The sequence below is a fragment of the Salvelinus namaycush genome, chromosome 8 (genome assembly GCF_016432855.1).
Source record: "Salvelinus namaycush isolate Seneca chromosome 8, SaNama_1.0, whole genome shotgun sequence".
In the NCBI taxonomy this organism is placed as follows: Eukaryota; Metazoa; Chordata; class Actinopteri; order Salmoniformes; family Salmonidae; genus Salvelinus; species Salvelinus namaycush.
The window spans coordinates 35,499,844-35,514,389 of NC_052314.1; the positions used below are offsets into that span (position 1 = coordinate 35,499,844).

Consider the following 14,546-nt stretch of genomic DNA (forward strand, 5'->3'; position numbering starts at 1 on the left):
AGTGATTTATGCTTCAGTAAGGTTGGCTTCTTAGCGTTCATAGCAATGGTTATCAACCGTACCGCAAAAATGTTACGTAAATCACAGAAAATAGTTGTGTTGGCAGCTGCAGATAACTATTTGGCTATACAAGATTTGACTTCAGAAGAGTTACAGGGTGTGTTGAAGGGTGGTGTCCCGTCCTCCCATGCCTTAGGCATGGTGCAGGAGCAGATAGGGTCAAAGTAGTGAGTGTAGGTGGCAGCTGCAGAGAAGCACCTGGGAGTACAAGATTGTACAGAAAAAGAGTTAATGGGGTGGTAATTCTTATGAAATAGTGGTATATTGATGATGCAATTTTTTTTCGTTTAGAAACAGGAATAATGAAGATAATTTAATGTAGGTAGGCCATGACTGGCCTCACACTTCAGTACAGTAGGTGGCGGTGTATGCACCTGAAAGTTGGATGCGATCTGACAACCCAATCCCAAAGGAGAAGAAGAGGAAGACATTTAAAATTACACACACCCCTTAAAACTAAACAGCTGAAACAGGGTAAGGAAGGACTTGGAGAAATTCAACATGCAAAATGTGTCAGATGAAATCTATCTGAAAGTTTATGGTATTTAATCAGGGCATATTAATGTTGTATGGCAATGCTTCTTTGGATATGCGAAACATACATGCTGATAGTCGCTTGAAGACTAACGACAAGTTTAGCTAGCTAACGTTAGCTAACAGCTAAACTCGAGTTGCATTCCATAGATAGCTAGCTATCTGTCGTATTTAGAGCTCACCTCAAGAGTACTATCTCTGCTTGCAAGTTGCATGAACAACAAATAGTCTCGAAAACCCGACCCTGTTGCCTAGGGTCGATTTTCGAGTATAAAAAACTAACGACTCCCTTACGCCCTTAAATGCACAAGGGTCAAAGAAAATCAGATAGCGAGCTACAGTAGCTTGCTATGAATATTTATTCTTTGACTAGCCAGAGAGGTCTGCGCATGTCAGCAACGTTTCCAAGTTGTTAGAGCAAGCAAGATCTCCAGGTACAGTAGCTAGTTGGTTAGGTGAGAACTCGGTGTGGTGTTTTGTTACAATAACCCCCTGCTCTCTTGATCTATGAGGTAGTAACGTGCCTAAAGTAGTTGTCCCTCTGTGGTAATTGAGTTCACTGTCATTTGCTGTGTCAACATCAATATGAGTTCGGTTGGCTGTAGGTTTCTGTTGAGACATTACTTGAATTTGTTTTGTGTGTCCTTCATATTCTTCAAGTTTAAGTTGTATTAGTCATATGTACAGGATACACATATGTACAGGTTCCTTCTCCACAATGCAACAACAAGAAATAATAGAAGATAAGAATATGAACATCAAGTAATTGGTTCAGTAGGATATTTTAGCATAAATATAATACAGGAAGGCACAATTTATACTCAAATATTTACATGTGTTTTAGGGAAGGGGGAATTGGGGGTCAAGTGTTTTAAATGGTGCATTATTTAGCAATCATAAGAGTCTGGTAGCAGCAGTTGTGATGTGTGTGTAGCATAAATGTGTGGCTGTGTATGCATGTGTAAGTGACTGCATGTGTGCTAAGGTTCGGAGAATCAGAGCTGGTGGGCAGTCCAGTTCAAGTGTTCAGCAGTCTGATGGCTTGTAGAGAGAAACTGTCTCTGAGCCTGTTGGTGTCAGACCTCATGCTCTGATACGGTCTGCCTGACGGTAAGGGAGTGAGCAGCTGGGGTTTGTGGGGCCCTTAATGATGCTGCGGGTCTTCCTCAGGCACCATTACGAGTATATGTCCTGGATAGGTGGGCGCATGGTCCTCGTGATGCACTGGGCCGTCTTCACCACCCTATGGAGGGCATTGTGGTTGTGGACGGCGCAATTTCCGTACCAGGCCAAGTTGCAACCGGTCAGGATGCTCTCGATGGTGCAGCGGTAGTATTTGGAGAGGACCCGGAGTGGCATGCCGAATTTCTTCAGCAGCGTTATGAAGTAGAGACGCTGTTGTGCCCTCTTGACGAGTGGTGTTGGTCGATGTCAAGTCCTCGGTGATTTGGATGGCGAGGAACTTTAAACTACTGGCTCTCTCTACTGCAGTTCCGTTGATGTGGATCGGGGCATGTTCCCTCCTTGGCTTCCTGAAGTCAACAATCAACGCCTTTGTTTTTCTGACGTTGAGGAAGAGGTGGTTGTCCTGGCACCACATGCCAGTCCACTTACCTCATCCCTATAGGCAGATTTTTTGTTGTTGGTTATCAGGCATACAACCGTGGTGTCGTCAGCAAACTTGATGGAGTTGGTGTGGGGGCCCTGTGTTAAGAGTCAGTGTGGAGGAGGTGTTATTGCCAATCCAGCCTGTGGTCTACCCATCAGGAAGTCCAGGATCCAGTTGCAGGTGCAAAAGGTGGTGTCCAGAGCCAGGGCTTTGAACTTGGTGTTGAGCTTGGAGGGAACAATAGTGTTGAATGCTGAACTGTAGTCCATGAATAGCATTCTCACATAGGTGTTCTTCTTGTCCAGATGTGATACGGTCGTGTGAATAGCAATGGAAATGGCATCTTCATTGGATCTTTTGGAGCGGTAGGCAAATTGGAGTGGGTCCTGTGTACCTGGCGTGCTGACCTTAATGTGGGTCAAGACCAGCCTCTCCAAGCACTTAATGATGACAGTGGTGAGTGCGATTAGTCATTTGGGTATGTCACCCTTGTTTTGCTTAGGCACTGGGACAATGGTTGTCTCCTTGAAGCAGGTGGGGACTACAGTCTGGGACAGGGACATGTTTTAGATGTCCGAGAAGACGCTGGTCAGCAGCACACACTGAGGACGCATCCAGAGATGCCATCTGGGTCGGTGGGTTTGAGAGTTTTCCTCGTGTCAGCATCGGCGAGCGAACACACCTGGTCATCTCGAGCAACGAGAGAAGCGAGCATAGAATGAGTTAAGCGTGTCTGGGAGGGAGGCTTCTGTAGGCACCACACAGCTGGATTTGCCTTTGTAGTTCGTGATAGTCTGTAGTCCTTTCCACATGCGTCGCGAGTTTGAGTTATCAAACATCAAAGATTTTACAGAGTTACAGTTCATATAAGGAAACCAGTAAATTGAAATAAATTCATTTGGCCCTAATTTATGGATTTCACAATTGAGGGGCACATCCATGGGTGGGCCTGAGAGGGCATAGGCCCACTTGGGAGCAAGGCCCAGCCGATTATTTATTTTCTTCCCACAAAATGGCTGTATTACAGACAGAAATACTCCACAGTTTCATCAGCTGTTCGGGTTTCTGGTCTCAGACGAGTCTGCAGGTGAAGAAGCCGGATGTGGGGGTCCTGGGCTGGCGAACAGGTGGTCTGTTCTTGTGAGGCCGGTTGGACGTTGTGCCAAATTCTCTAAAACGACATTGGAGGCAAATCCAGCTCAAAGTTATTCAAGCATAGCTAGTAGCTACCGAATGTCATTTTCGGCGAGTGTGGACATTTACAAGGGAATGAGCGAAATTGTGCAAATGAACAAAGTTGTGATGCATGCTTTTCTAAAGGAAGAGCACCACGTGTACACGGAGCAGAGGGGAGAAGAACGGAAGAGAAAATAAAACGCTAGTAGAAAGCACAGGGGGAAAAGGCAGCTGTACAGAACTCATCAGAGCTCTTTGACTTCTGGCAGAATTCTAAGATATCTGAGGGCAAACATTTAGTAGTGAATTGCATACAAGTGCAACTTCATCGCCTCATTTGCGCACAACAGAGACTATGGACTCCAGCTCCCGCCGTCTTCCGTTGTGCTATTTACAAACGTGACTGGCTCAACTTTACCCGGGGAACTACGGTAAGCTTCATAATGTCAAATATTGTGACCGATGAAATGAAGAACGCAGTCTGCTTTTATCTCCTAACGAATTGCACAAGTTGACTGCAGGTATTAACTTAAGTATCTACAAATATTCACATTTTCTTAAAAAACTTCAAAGAATAGTTTTGATGTTATTTAAAAAACCGTTCTGTGGCTTTTTCAAAGTTACCCTGGAATACGGTATATAAGGTATACCACCCAAACCTATTAGCCATCAGGATACTAGGAAGAGGAGGCCATGTAGGCAGTCTTTTCAGCCTAGCTTGGAGTCCCCCTTTCCTTCCTCTTCTTTGTCACTGGCGTAGTATTCCCAATCTGGGATGCTGAGAGAAGTGTGTAGCTTCTGATTCATGATCCAGAAGTGTTTGTCGGTTGTAGGAAATTATTGCACAAACATGGAGTAAATAAAGTAATAACAGAAAAACAGCCATTAAAAAAAAGCAAAGTCGAGCAGGAACCGGTAAGACGCGCGCCCTCCTCAGGGCCGCCATCTTATCTTACCTTTTTCTTGTTCTTTTTCTTAGTTAACCCTGATGATTGTACGTCAGTTCACCAGCAGAGGCGTCACCTCTCATCTGTGTGCCCGATTTAACGAGACCCAGAACAGACAGGTCATGGCCAGACCCAGCTCAGGTAGGACTGTTAGTCTAGTACACACACTTGTTTTTCTATCCTTGTGCGAACATAAAATTGATTTCCATAAAAAATCCTAATTTCTCTAACCCTTACACTTAAACCCTGAAGCTAACCCTAATGCTGAACCCTAAACCTCTTAACTTAAAATAGCATTTGTCCTCGTGGAGATGTGGGAAATATCCAATGGTGTAAAATACTTTAAATTACTACTTAAGTAGTCTTTTGCGGTATCTTTACTTTACTATTTATATTTGACAACTTTTATTTTTACTCCCCTACATTCCTAAAGAAAATAATATACTTTTTACTCCATACATTTTCCTTGATACCCAAAAGTACTCGTTACATTTAGAATATCAAGAGAACATGGCTGGTCCTCCCTACTGCCTCTGATCTTGAGACTCACTAAACACAAATGCTTAGTTTGAAAATGATGTTGGAGTGTGCCCCTGGCTATCTGTAAATTTAACAGAAACAAGAAAATTGTGCCATCTGGTTAGTTTTAATATAAGGAATTTGAAATGATTTATACTTACAGTTGAAGTCGGAGGTTTACATACACCATAGGCAAATGCATTTAAACTCAGTTTTTCACAATTCCGGACATTTAATACTAGTAAAAATTCCCTGTCGTAGGTCAGTTAGAATCACCACTTTATTTTAAGAATATGAAATGTCAGAATAATAGTGGAGAGTGATTTATTTCAGCTTTTTTGTCTTTCATCACATTCCCAGTGGGTCATTGTCTTTAAATTGTTTAACTTGGGTCAAACGTTTTGGGTAGCCTTCCACAAGCTTCCCACAATAAGTTGGGTGAATTTTGGCCCATTCCACCTGACAGAGCTGGTGTAACTGATTCAAGTTTGTAGGCCTCCTTGCTCGCACACACATTTTCAGGTCTGCCCACAAATGTTCTATAGGATTGAGGTCAGGGCTTTGTGATGGCCATTCCAATACCATGACTTTGTTGTCCTTAAGCCATTTTGCCACAACTTTGGAAGTATGCTTGGGGTCATTGTCCATTTGGAAGATCCATTTGCGACCAAGCTTTAACTTCCTGACTGATGTCTTGAGATGTTGCTTCAATATATCCACATACTTTTCCTCCTCATGAAGCCATCTATTTTGTGAAGTGCACCAGTCCCTCCTGCAGCAAAGCACCCCCACAACATGATGCTGCCACCCCCGTGCTTCACGGTTGGGATGGTGTTCTTCGGCTTGCAAGCCTCCCCCTTTTTACTCCAAACATAACGTTGGTCATTATGGCCAAACAGTTCTATTTTTGTTTCATCAGACCAGAGGACATTTCTCCAAAAAGTACGATCTTTGTTCCCATGTGCAGTTGCAAACCGTAGTATGGCTTTTTTTATGGCGGTTTTGGAGCAGTGGCTTCTTCCTTGCTGAGCTGCCTTTCAGATAATGTCAATATAGGACTCGTTTTACTGTGGATATAGATACTTTTGTACCTGTTTCCTCCAGCATCTTCACAAGGTCCTTTGCTGTTGTTCTGGGATTGATTTGTACTTTTCGCACTAAAGTACGTTCGTCTCTGGGAGACAGAACGTGTCTCCTTCCTGAGCGGTATGACGGCTGCGTGGTCCCATGGTGTTTATACTTGCGTACTATTGTTTGTACAGATGAACGTGGTACCTTCCGCCGTTTGGAAATTGCTCACAAGGATGAACCAGACTTGTGGAGGTCTACAAGTTTTTTTTTTTGTTTTGAGGTCTTGGCTGATTGATTTTCCCATGATGTCAAGCAAAGAGGCACTGAGTTTGAAGGTAGGCCTTGAAATACATCCACAGGTACACCTCCAATTGACTCAAATGATGTCAATTAGCCTAAGGCATAGTCAACTTAGTGTATGTAATCTTCTGACCCACTGGGATTGTGATACAGTGAAATAATCTGTCTGTAAACAATTGTTGGAAAAATTACTTGTCATGCACAAAGTAGATTTCTTAACCGACTTGCCAAAACTATACTTTGTTAACAAGAAATGTGTGGAGTGGTTGAACAACAAGTTTTTTAATGACTCCAACCTAAGTGTATGTAAACTTCCGACTTCAACTGCAAGTATATTTGAGCACTTACATTTACTTTTGATACTTAAGTAGATTTAAAACCAAATACTTTTACTCAATTAGTATTTTACTGGGTTACTTTCACCTCTACTTGAGTAATGTTTTATTTAGATATCTTTACTTTTACTCAAGTATGAAATTTGGGTACTTTTTCCATCACTGAAATTGTCTCCACGTGGGAGAATTTTCCTTATTTGACTATCATGGTGGGGAGTTTTCGGAATTTCAGGTCCCCATAAGGATGGAAGAACAAGACCACACACATGGTCTGCAGTTTTGTTGCTGTATTTGTATGTGTGTTACTTTTTTCTCTTAATATTTTTGTCTGTGTGTTTTCAGACCTAGCAGCGTTCCGAGAGGTGTTCTCGAAAGCCAAACACGTCGCCATCTTGACGGGAGCAGGGGTTAGTGCTGAGAGTGGGGTCCCAACCTTCAGAGGAGAAGGAGGCTTCTGGAGGAAATGGCAAGCCCAGGTAAACACCCCAAGGATGCATCCTAAATGGCACCCTATTCCCTTTTATAGTGCACTGCTCTTCCCCTTTGTCTCCCTCCACCCTCTCCTCCTCCTGTCCCGCCCCTCTCTCCTTGTTTCTCACTCCCCCCTTTTCTCTATCACTCTGTTTTTCATCCTCACTTTGTCCCCCCCCCCTCCCCCAAATCAGGACCTGGCCAACCCTGGTGCGTTCAGTCAGAACCCGTCCAGGGTATGGGAGTTCTACCACTACCGCAGGGAGGTGATGCTGACGAAGAGCCCCAACTCGGCTCATGTGGCCATAGCAGAGTGTGAGGCCAGGCTGCAGAAACAGGGGCGCCGTGTCACCGTCATCACACAGAACATCGATGAGCTACATCGCCGAGCCGGATCCACCAACGTCTTGGAGATACACGGTACTGTAACCATGGCGATGTCACCCAGACTGACTTTCACTGTCCTGACTAGTTAGCTAGTAGATCCACGGTAATAATGCAATGGCACTTTCACTGTGCTTGTGTCCCAAATGGCACCCTATCCCCTGTGTAGTGCACTACTTTTGACCAAAGCACTACAGATGGTGTCATCTTCTAGTGCACTATAGGGAATAGGATGCCATTTGGGATGGAATCTGTCTGACTAGCGAGTAGTGGTATTGGGGAACTCATGTTGTTATTAAAGTGTAGATTTAAAGAAGATTGTTGAAGGCCAGTTTCACTCCAGCGTGTAATAGTCGGTCCATCTTGGGTACTCAGACTGGGCTGGAGATATACCATACAAGCTTTCAGACTGCGGCTGTCTTCGCCAAAAAATAAATCTTGCTCGACCGAGAGTCGCCCTCTGTTCTTTCAACCAATCACTTGGTCGAAATGTTTAAACTTATTTTTCCATATACAGAGCCACACCCTATGTGTTTGAATAGAAGCAACTACATATGCACAGAGCTTGTGTGACGCTTTAAGCACACCTGTTTGATTAAATAATTAAGACACCCAAATAACTCGGAGCACAATGGTCACACTGTGTTTTTAAAAAATGACAGCGAGTGCCTGTGTGACTGGCTCACGTTGTCTCGCTCTCCTCCCTACTGCAGTGAAAATGCACCACACCACAGCAAGTGTTTATTGTGCTGTCCGTGCTGAAGCTGTAACATCATTTCAGCCATTTAGTTGTTTCTGACTGGAAAAAGTAATTTTAATTTGTTCAGGAAAAACAAATCCCTATACCTACAACCCATGCTCTCTTTATGTAAAACATAAGCATTGCATGCATGTGACCAATAGAGCCTGACCTATAGCCTATCATAAACACATCAATAAATTGGTAATAACAAACTCCAAACACAGTGATGTCTACAGCAAAATGGATACGGAGGAGGTGAGAAATTCTCTTGAGAAACTGGCAAATGTTTACTGGTTTCTCAGGAGGGAAAGTTGTAGTCAGATTCGTGGAAGACATTTGACTTAAAGTAGTTGAGGAAACTACTGGAGATCAAGAAAAAGGAGGGTGTAGGAGCAAGCACTGCGTGAGTATTGTGTGCCAAACAGTTGCTGTTAGATCACAATATTATTTTCTAACCATTTGGAACAGTGTAAACAACACTAAATAAGTGAAAGTATATTGCTGAAGTCTGTTCTAACGGGAAAAAATATCTATAAAGCCTTTAATACAGCGGACTAGAAACAGTTGCATGCATTTGTGAATTGCGGTTTATTTATTGTTTAGGCTAATTATTCAAAGCTCCCTTTTTATTTTATTTAAAAACTGAAATGTTTGATTGCATTTCAAAGCATGACTGTCTCGTATGCTGTGCAATGGCATGAACGAATGAATGATTGATTGATGCAGTAGCCTATATATGTAAATATAGGGCTAAATAAGTTACGGTATGAAGACTAAACAGGACTCTTAAGCCTACAGTTCGATGGTGGTTATACAAGGCTACTGCACAAAGAGCACTAATGATAACATTACTTACATTACTTATTAAGGGCTGTCTCCTCGTCTCTGCTGCCACCGCCGCATTGTTCTCAATCCCATTATGCTGGTTCATTTTGCTATTATGCACATAGCAACATAAAGAAAGGCTCCAATTCTATGGCGAACTGAAGATTGTTTCAGAACCGCGGACAGCAACCATATCCAGTGCGGAAGAAAGCGCATTTGTTATAAAATAATATTTGATTTATTAATGTTTTACCATTTAATTTTTTACATAATATAACCATATACTACACTGCTCAAAAAAATAAAGGGAACACTTAAACAACAAAATGTAACTCCAAGTCAATCACACTTCTGTGAAATCAAACTGTCCACTTAGGAAGCAACACTGATTGACAATAAATTTCACATGCTGTTGTGCAAATGGAATAGACAACAGGTGGAAATTATAGGCAATTAGCAAGACACCCCCAATAAAGGAGTGGTTCTGCAGGTGGTGACCACAGACCAATTCTCAGTTCCTATGCTTCCTGGCTGATGTTTTGGTCACTTTTGAATGCTGGCGGTGCTTTCACTCTAGTTGTAGCATGAGATGGAGTCTACAACCCACACAAGTGGCTCAGGTAGTGCAGCTCATCCAGGATGGCACATCAATGCGAGCTGTGGCAAGACGGTTTGCTGTGTCTGTCAGCGTAGTGTCCAGAGCATGGAGGCGCTACCAGGAGACAGGCCAGTACATCAGGAGACGTGGAGGAGGCCGTAGGAGGGCAACAACCCAGCAGCAGGACCGCTACCTCCACCTTTGTGCAAGGAGGAGCACTGCCAGAGCCCTGCAAAATGACCTCCAGCAGGCCACAAATGTGCATGTGTCTGCTCAAACGGTCAGAAACAGACTCCATGAGGGTGGTATGAGGGCCCGACGTCCACAGGTGGGGGTTGTGCTTACAGCCCAAAACCGTGCAGGACGTTTGGCATTTGCCAGAGAACACCAAGATTGGCAAATTCGCCACTGGCGCCCTGTGCTCTTCACAGATGAAAGCAGGTTTACACGCACATGTGACAGACGTGACAGAGTCTGGAGACGCCGTGGAGAACGTTCTGCTACCTGCAACATCCTCCAGCATGACCGGTTTGGTGGTGGGTCAGTCATGGTGTGGGGTGGCATTTCTTTGGGGGGCCGCACAGCCCTCCATGTGCTCGCCAGAGGTAGCCTGACTGCCATTAGGTACCGAGATGAGATCCTCAGACCCCTTGTGAGACCATATGCTGGTGCGGTTGGCCCTGGGTTCCTCCTAATGCAAGACAATGCTAGACGCCTGTGGATGGAGTGTGTCAGCAGTTCCTGCAAGAGGAAGGCATTGATGCTATGGACTGGCCCGCCCGTTCCCCAGACCTGAATCCAATTGAGCACATCTGGGACATCATGTCTCGCTCCATCCACCAACGCCACGTTGCACCACAGACTGTACAGGAGTTGGCGGATGCTTTAGTCCAGGTCTGGGAGGAGATCCCTCAGGAGACCATCCGCCACCTCATCAGGAGCATGCCCAGGCGTTGTAGGGAGGTCATACAGGCACGTGGAGGCCACACACACTACTGAGCCTCATTTTGACTTGTTTTAAGGACATTACATCAGTTGGATCAGCCTGTAGTGTGGTTTTCCACTTTAATTTTGAGTGTGACTCCAAATCCAGACCTCCATGGGTTGATAAATTTGATTTCCATTGATAATTTTTGTGTGATTTTGTTGTCAGCACATTCAACTATGTAAAGAAAAAAGTATTTAATAAGAATATTTCATTCATTCAGATCTAGGATGTGTTATTTTAGTGTTCCCTTTATTTTTTTGAGCAGTGTATTTCAGTATCACATCTCGGAGTGATGGACTGTGCCATCCCCGTGGCCTCTGCAATGGATTAGTCCACTGAGGCAGGCGCGAATCAGACAGGTGTCTTGTGTACCATGAAGAAGAAAAAAATTGCGACCTAAAGAAATCTCGGTCGACCAACAGCTCAGCCATATTTCATATTTGAGTACGTGTTCTATAACGTTTGACTGGTTGTGTGTGTGTGTAATATATATATACTGCTCAAAAAAATAAAGGGAACACTTAAACAACACAATGTAACTCCAAGTCAATCACACTTCTGTGAAATCAAACTGTCCACTTAGGAAGCAACACTGATTGACAATAAATTTCACATGCTGTTGTGCAAATGGAATAGACAAAAGGTGGAAATTATATATATATATATATATACACACACACACACATTACCAGTCAAAAGTTTGGACACACCTATTCATTCAAGGGTTTTACTTTTTTTTACTATTTTCTGTATTGTAGAATAATAGTGAAGACACCAACAATGAATAACACATATGGAATCATGTAGTAACCAAAAAAGTGTTAAACAAATCAAAATATGTTTTATATTTGAGATTCTTCAAAGTAGCCACCTTTTGCCTTGATGACAGCTCATAAAAAAGCTGATAATTGTGCATATGACTTGATGTGAAGAATGATGAGAGCCCAGTAATTGTTACTTTGTGTTTCTAAAATCTCAATTGTTTCCATTTCTATAGTAGTGATCAAATGTCTGCCTTTTTACTATATCTGAATATTTTTGCATATACTGTAGCCCATGTTTCTATAACTGATCAAATTTCTGTAGGATATATATAATTTTATGCCCATATGAAGTAATATTTTAGGCCGTTGCCTAAAAAAACGTCCATACGTGGTTTAATGAAAAGCAGCGAACAGACGCAGCATTGTTTCACATTCTTTAATAAGCTACATCTCGACGTATTGTACAAACCGCGTACATCGTTTTGCTCGACAAAAAGCCACGTAAGCTCTCCTCTTTTGTCTTTGTGACCAGGCTATATGAGTTGTGTTCATGTTTTATTTCCTACTCTCTCTCTGTGACCACAGGCAGTTTGTTTAAAACCCGCTGTATGAGCTGTGGTCATGTTGGCGTGAACCACAAGAGCCCCATCTGTGCTGCCCTGGAGGGCAAAGGGTAAGTCAGTCAAACTCAGGTCAGCAATTCCTTGGTGTTGTTACATGTAACTATACAGTAACAGTATTTATTGCCATCTCTCTCTCTCGCTTGCTCTCTCTCTCTCTAGTGCTCCAGACCCCAACACCAGTGATGCTCAGATCCCTCCTCATGACTTACCCAGGTGGGACCATGGCATTTTGAATTAGAATACTTAGTAATAATAACTTCATAGGATATCTATGGGTGGGACAAACTCGCTTACATCTTGTTTATACAACGGGTGGGTCTAATCCTGAATGCTGATTGGTTAAAACTGCATTCCAGCCGGTGTCTATTCCACCAGTTGCCACCGGCTAAATTTATGACATTAAAATACCTATTTACTCTGTTCCATCTGACTGCGCAATCCACTGTCTCATCAGCCCAGCCAGGCAATTTATAAACTTGGATCTCCACTATAAAAAGCATCTAGACATTCTCACATTTCTTTTCGACTAACATTTTGATTTCAACAGCGGAGATTTGTATAAACCTTGCTGTCTGTCTCTGACATTTGCAAAAAAAAATCAATATTCACATTCGATCTTCTGCTGTCCCATAGTAATGAATGTGACGAGACAGACAGGCAGGCAGCATTTGTTGGCCAGTCAAAATCATGAATCAGCTGGTGTCATTTGTATGGATATATACAAACTCATTTCAATTGAACAAAGGTCAAACGAAACGCAGCTAATATGCAGTCTTTCCAGCTTCAGATGGAAGTGATTGTATTACTGTAGCTGTGTTGTTGGCTAGCTACGGTGTCCTGACAAGTGAGCACATTTAGAACGAACGACTGTGTCGCGTCCATAGATACTGAACAAAAAGACTGAACGACAGGGTCACATCTCTAGCAACCCTAGCTTTGTGTTGGGATTATATCTTGTAGAAGGATGAAGTAGTATGAATAAATTAAGCAAAATGACGTTTTTAATTAAAATGTCAATCATTATTTGAGTATGTTGGTAACCCGTTGTATAAAAGTGATAATGCCCTCGAAAGCCGGTGTTTGGAGGATATATTGGCACAGTTTGCCACACCCGTGCCGATATATCTTCCAAACAGAGGCTTCTCTGGCATTATCACTTACTTAGAAATGTTATGATTTCTTGACTTGAGTTTGTTCTTATCTTCACTTTTTAGATGGCAGTTGATCACAATCAAATGAATTGTTGTAGATCGTCATGTAGGAAACACGTTTAAGTGGTGTGTCTGTGCCTCACCAGGTGTGAGCAGGGTGGCTGTAGTGGTCTGCTCAGACCTAATGTGGTCTGGTTCGGGGAGACTCTGGACTCAGACATCCTGACTCGCGTTGAAGAGGAACTAGACCTCTGTGACCTCTGCCTAGTGGTGAGTGCAGGTGTGTGTGTCTGTCCATTCTGTCTTTGTGTCATTTTAATGCGTGATCATTTTTTTTGAGACCCTGAAGAGATTTCTCCTCAATGTAAAATAAATCATAATAATCACAAGATGATATGTGCATCTTCCTCGTGTGTTTTAGGTAGGTACGTCCTCCATAGTGTACCCAGCAGCCATGTTTGCTCCCCAGGTGGCGGCTAGAGGAATACCTGTAGCTGAATTTAACATGGAGGAAACACCCGCCACCATGCGCTTCAGGTTATACACATACTGTAGTCCAGTTTCTCCTAGTCCCGGGGACCCAAAGCGGTGCTTTGTTTGCCTAGCAATACCACACTTGAATCAACTAATCAAGCCTTGGCTCACTTGAATCAGGTGTGTTTGGGGGAATAAATGTGCACCACTTTGGGACCCCAGGACCACGATTGGGAAACATTGCTGTCGCCTCATTCTAATGATTTCCTATGGCATCCTTTAACACCTGTGTCTCTGTGTGTTGCAGGTTCCACTTCCAGGGCCCCTGTGGGACCACCCTGCCCCCTGCACTGGCACGCCACAACAATGAGCCCTGACTTCCCCTGGCTGAGCCATAGTGCAGTCTACACAGACCAGACTCTAGTGCTGGATGGGTGTGCTCAGGGGTGTATTCATTAGGGCAAAACATTTAGCAACAGTTAACGTTTTGCAACAAAAACGAGCACTTCTTATTGGACAATTTCAGGTTCGTCGCTCTTCGTTTCAGCCATCTGCTTCTGTTTGGTTCCTAAAGAATACACCCCAGTTTTGTGAATGTAATGTATGCTATAGAAAACACACTGTGCTGACAATACCCCACACTCCCTAGGCTACCACTCTGGATTTGTGTTATTGCATGAAATGACAAACATGTTTTAAAAAATAAATCACAATTATGACATGTAGTCCGGTATCTCAAGCACAATGATTCCTTTTCCCTTTGCATAGGCATCTTCATCCAATATCAATGCATTATATCATGGTGGTCGTTGTCAGATGGTACTTTTATCATATGTATAGATTATATATAAAATGTGGGAGGTTCATATCCGACCATAGATTAATTGCAAATACTTTTTTAAATCAGGTAAATCAGGTGCGCTGGCAGTAGAGGGCAGTGTTTAGCTATATTTGTTATTGTCTTTGTCTGCAGAT

At 43.1% G+C, this 14,546-nt stretch overlaps 1 protein-coding gene across 3 annotated transcripts; it reads left to right on the forward strand.

Annotated features, from left to right (window-relative positions):
• The first annotated feature begins 477 nt into the window (after window positions 1–477).
• On the forward strand, window positions 478–14,296 carry LOC120052638 (NAD-dependent protein deacylase sirtuin-5, mitochondrial-like). 3 transcript variants are annotated; one of them, XM_038999675.1, is made up of 9 exons: window positions 478–534; window positions 4,359–4,467; window positions 6,894–7,027; window positions 7,217–7,442; window positions 11,909–11,996; window positions 12,106–12,159; window positions 13,244–13,367; window positions 13,519–13,634; window positions 13,879–14,296. In XM_038999675.1, the coding sequence occupies exons 2-9, from the start codon at window positions 4,368–4,370 to the stop codon at window positions 13,946–13,948; spliced, it is 912 nt and encodes a 303-aa protein (XP_038855603.1). In that variant the 5' UTR covers window positions 478–534; window positions 4,359–4,367; the 3' UTR covers window positions 13,949–14,296. The 3 variants fall into 3 exon arrangements, 2 of the variants coding, with proteins under 2 accessions (XP_038855603.1, XP_038855604.1); XM_038999676.1 differs by lacking the exon at window positions 478–534 and adding an exon at window positions 542–3,810; XR_005477393.1 differs by lacking the exon at window positions 478–534 and having other exon boundaries at window positions 542–4,467; window positions 13,244–13,377.
• The last annotated feature ends 250 nt before the right edge of the window (window positions 14,297–14,546 follow it).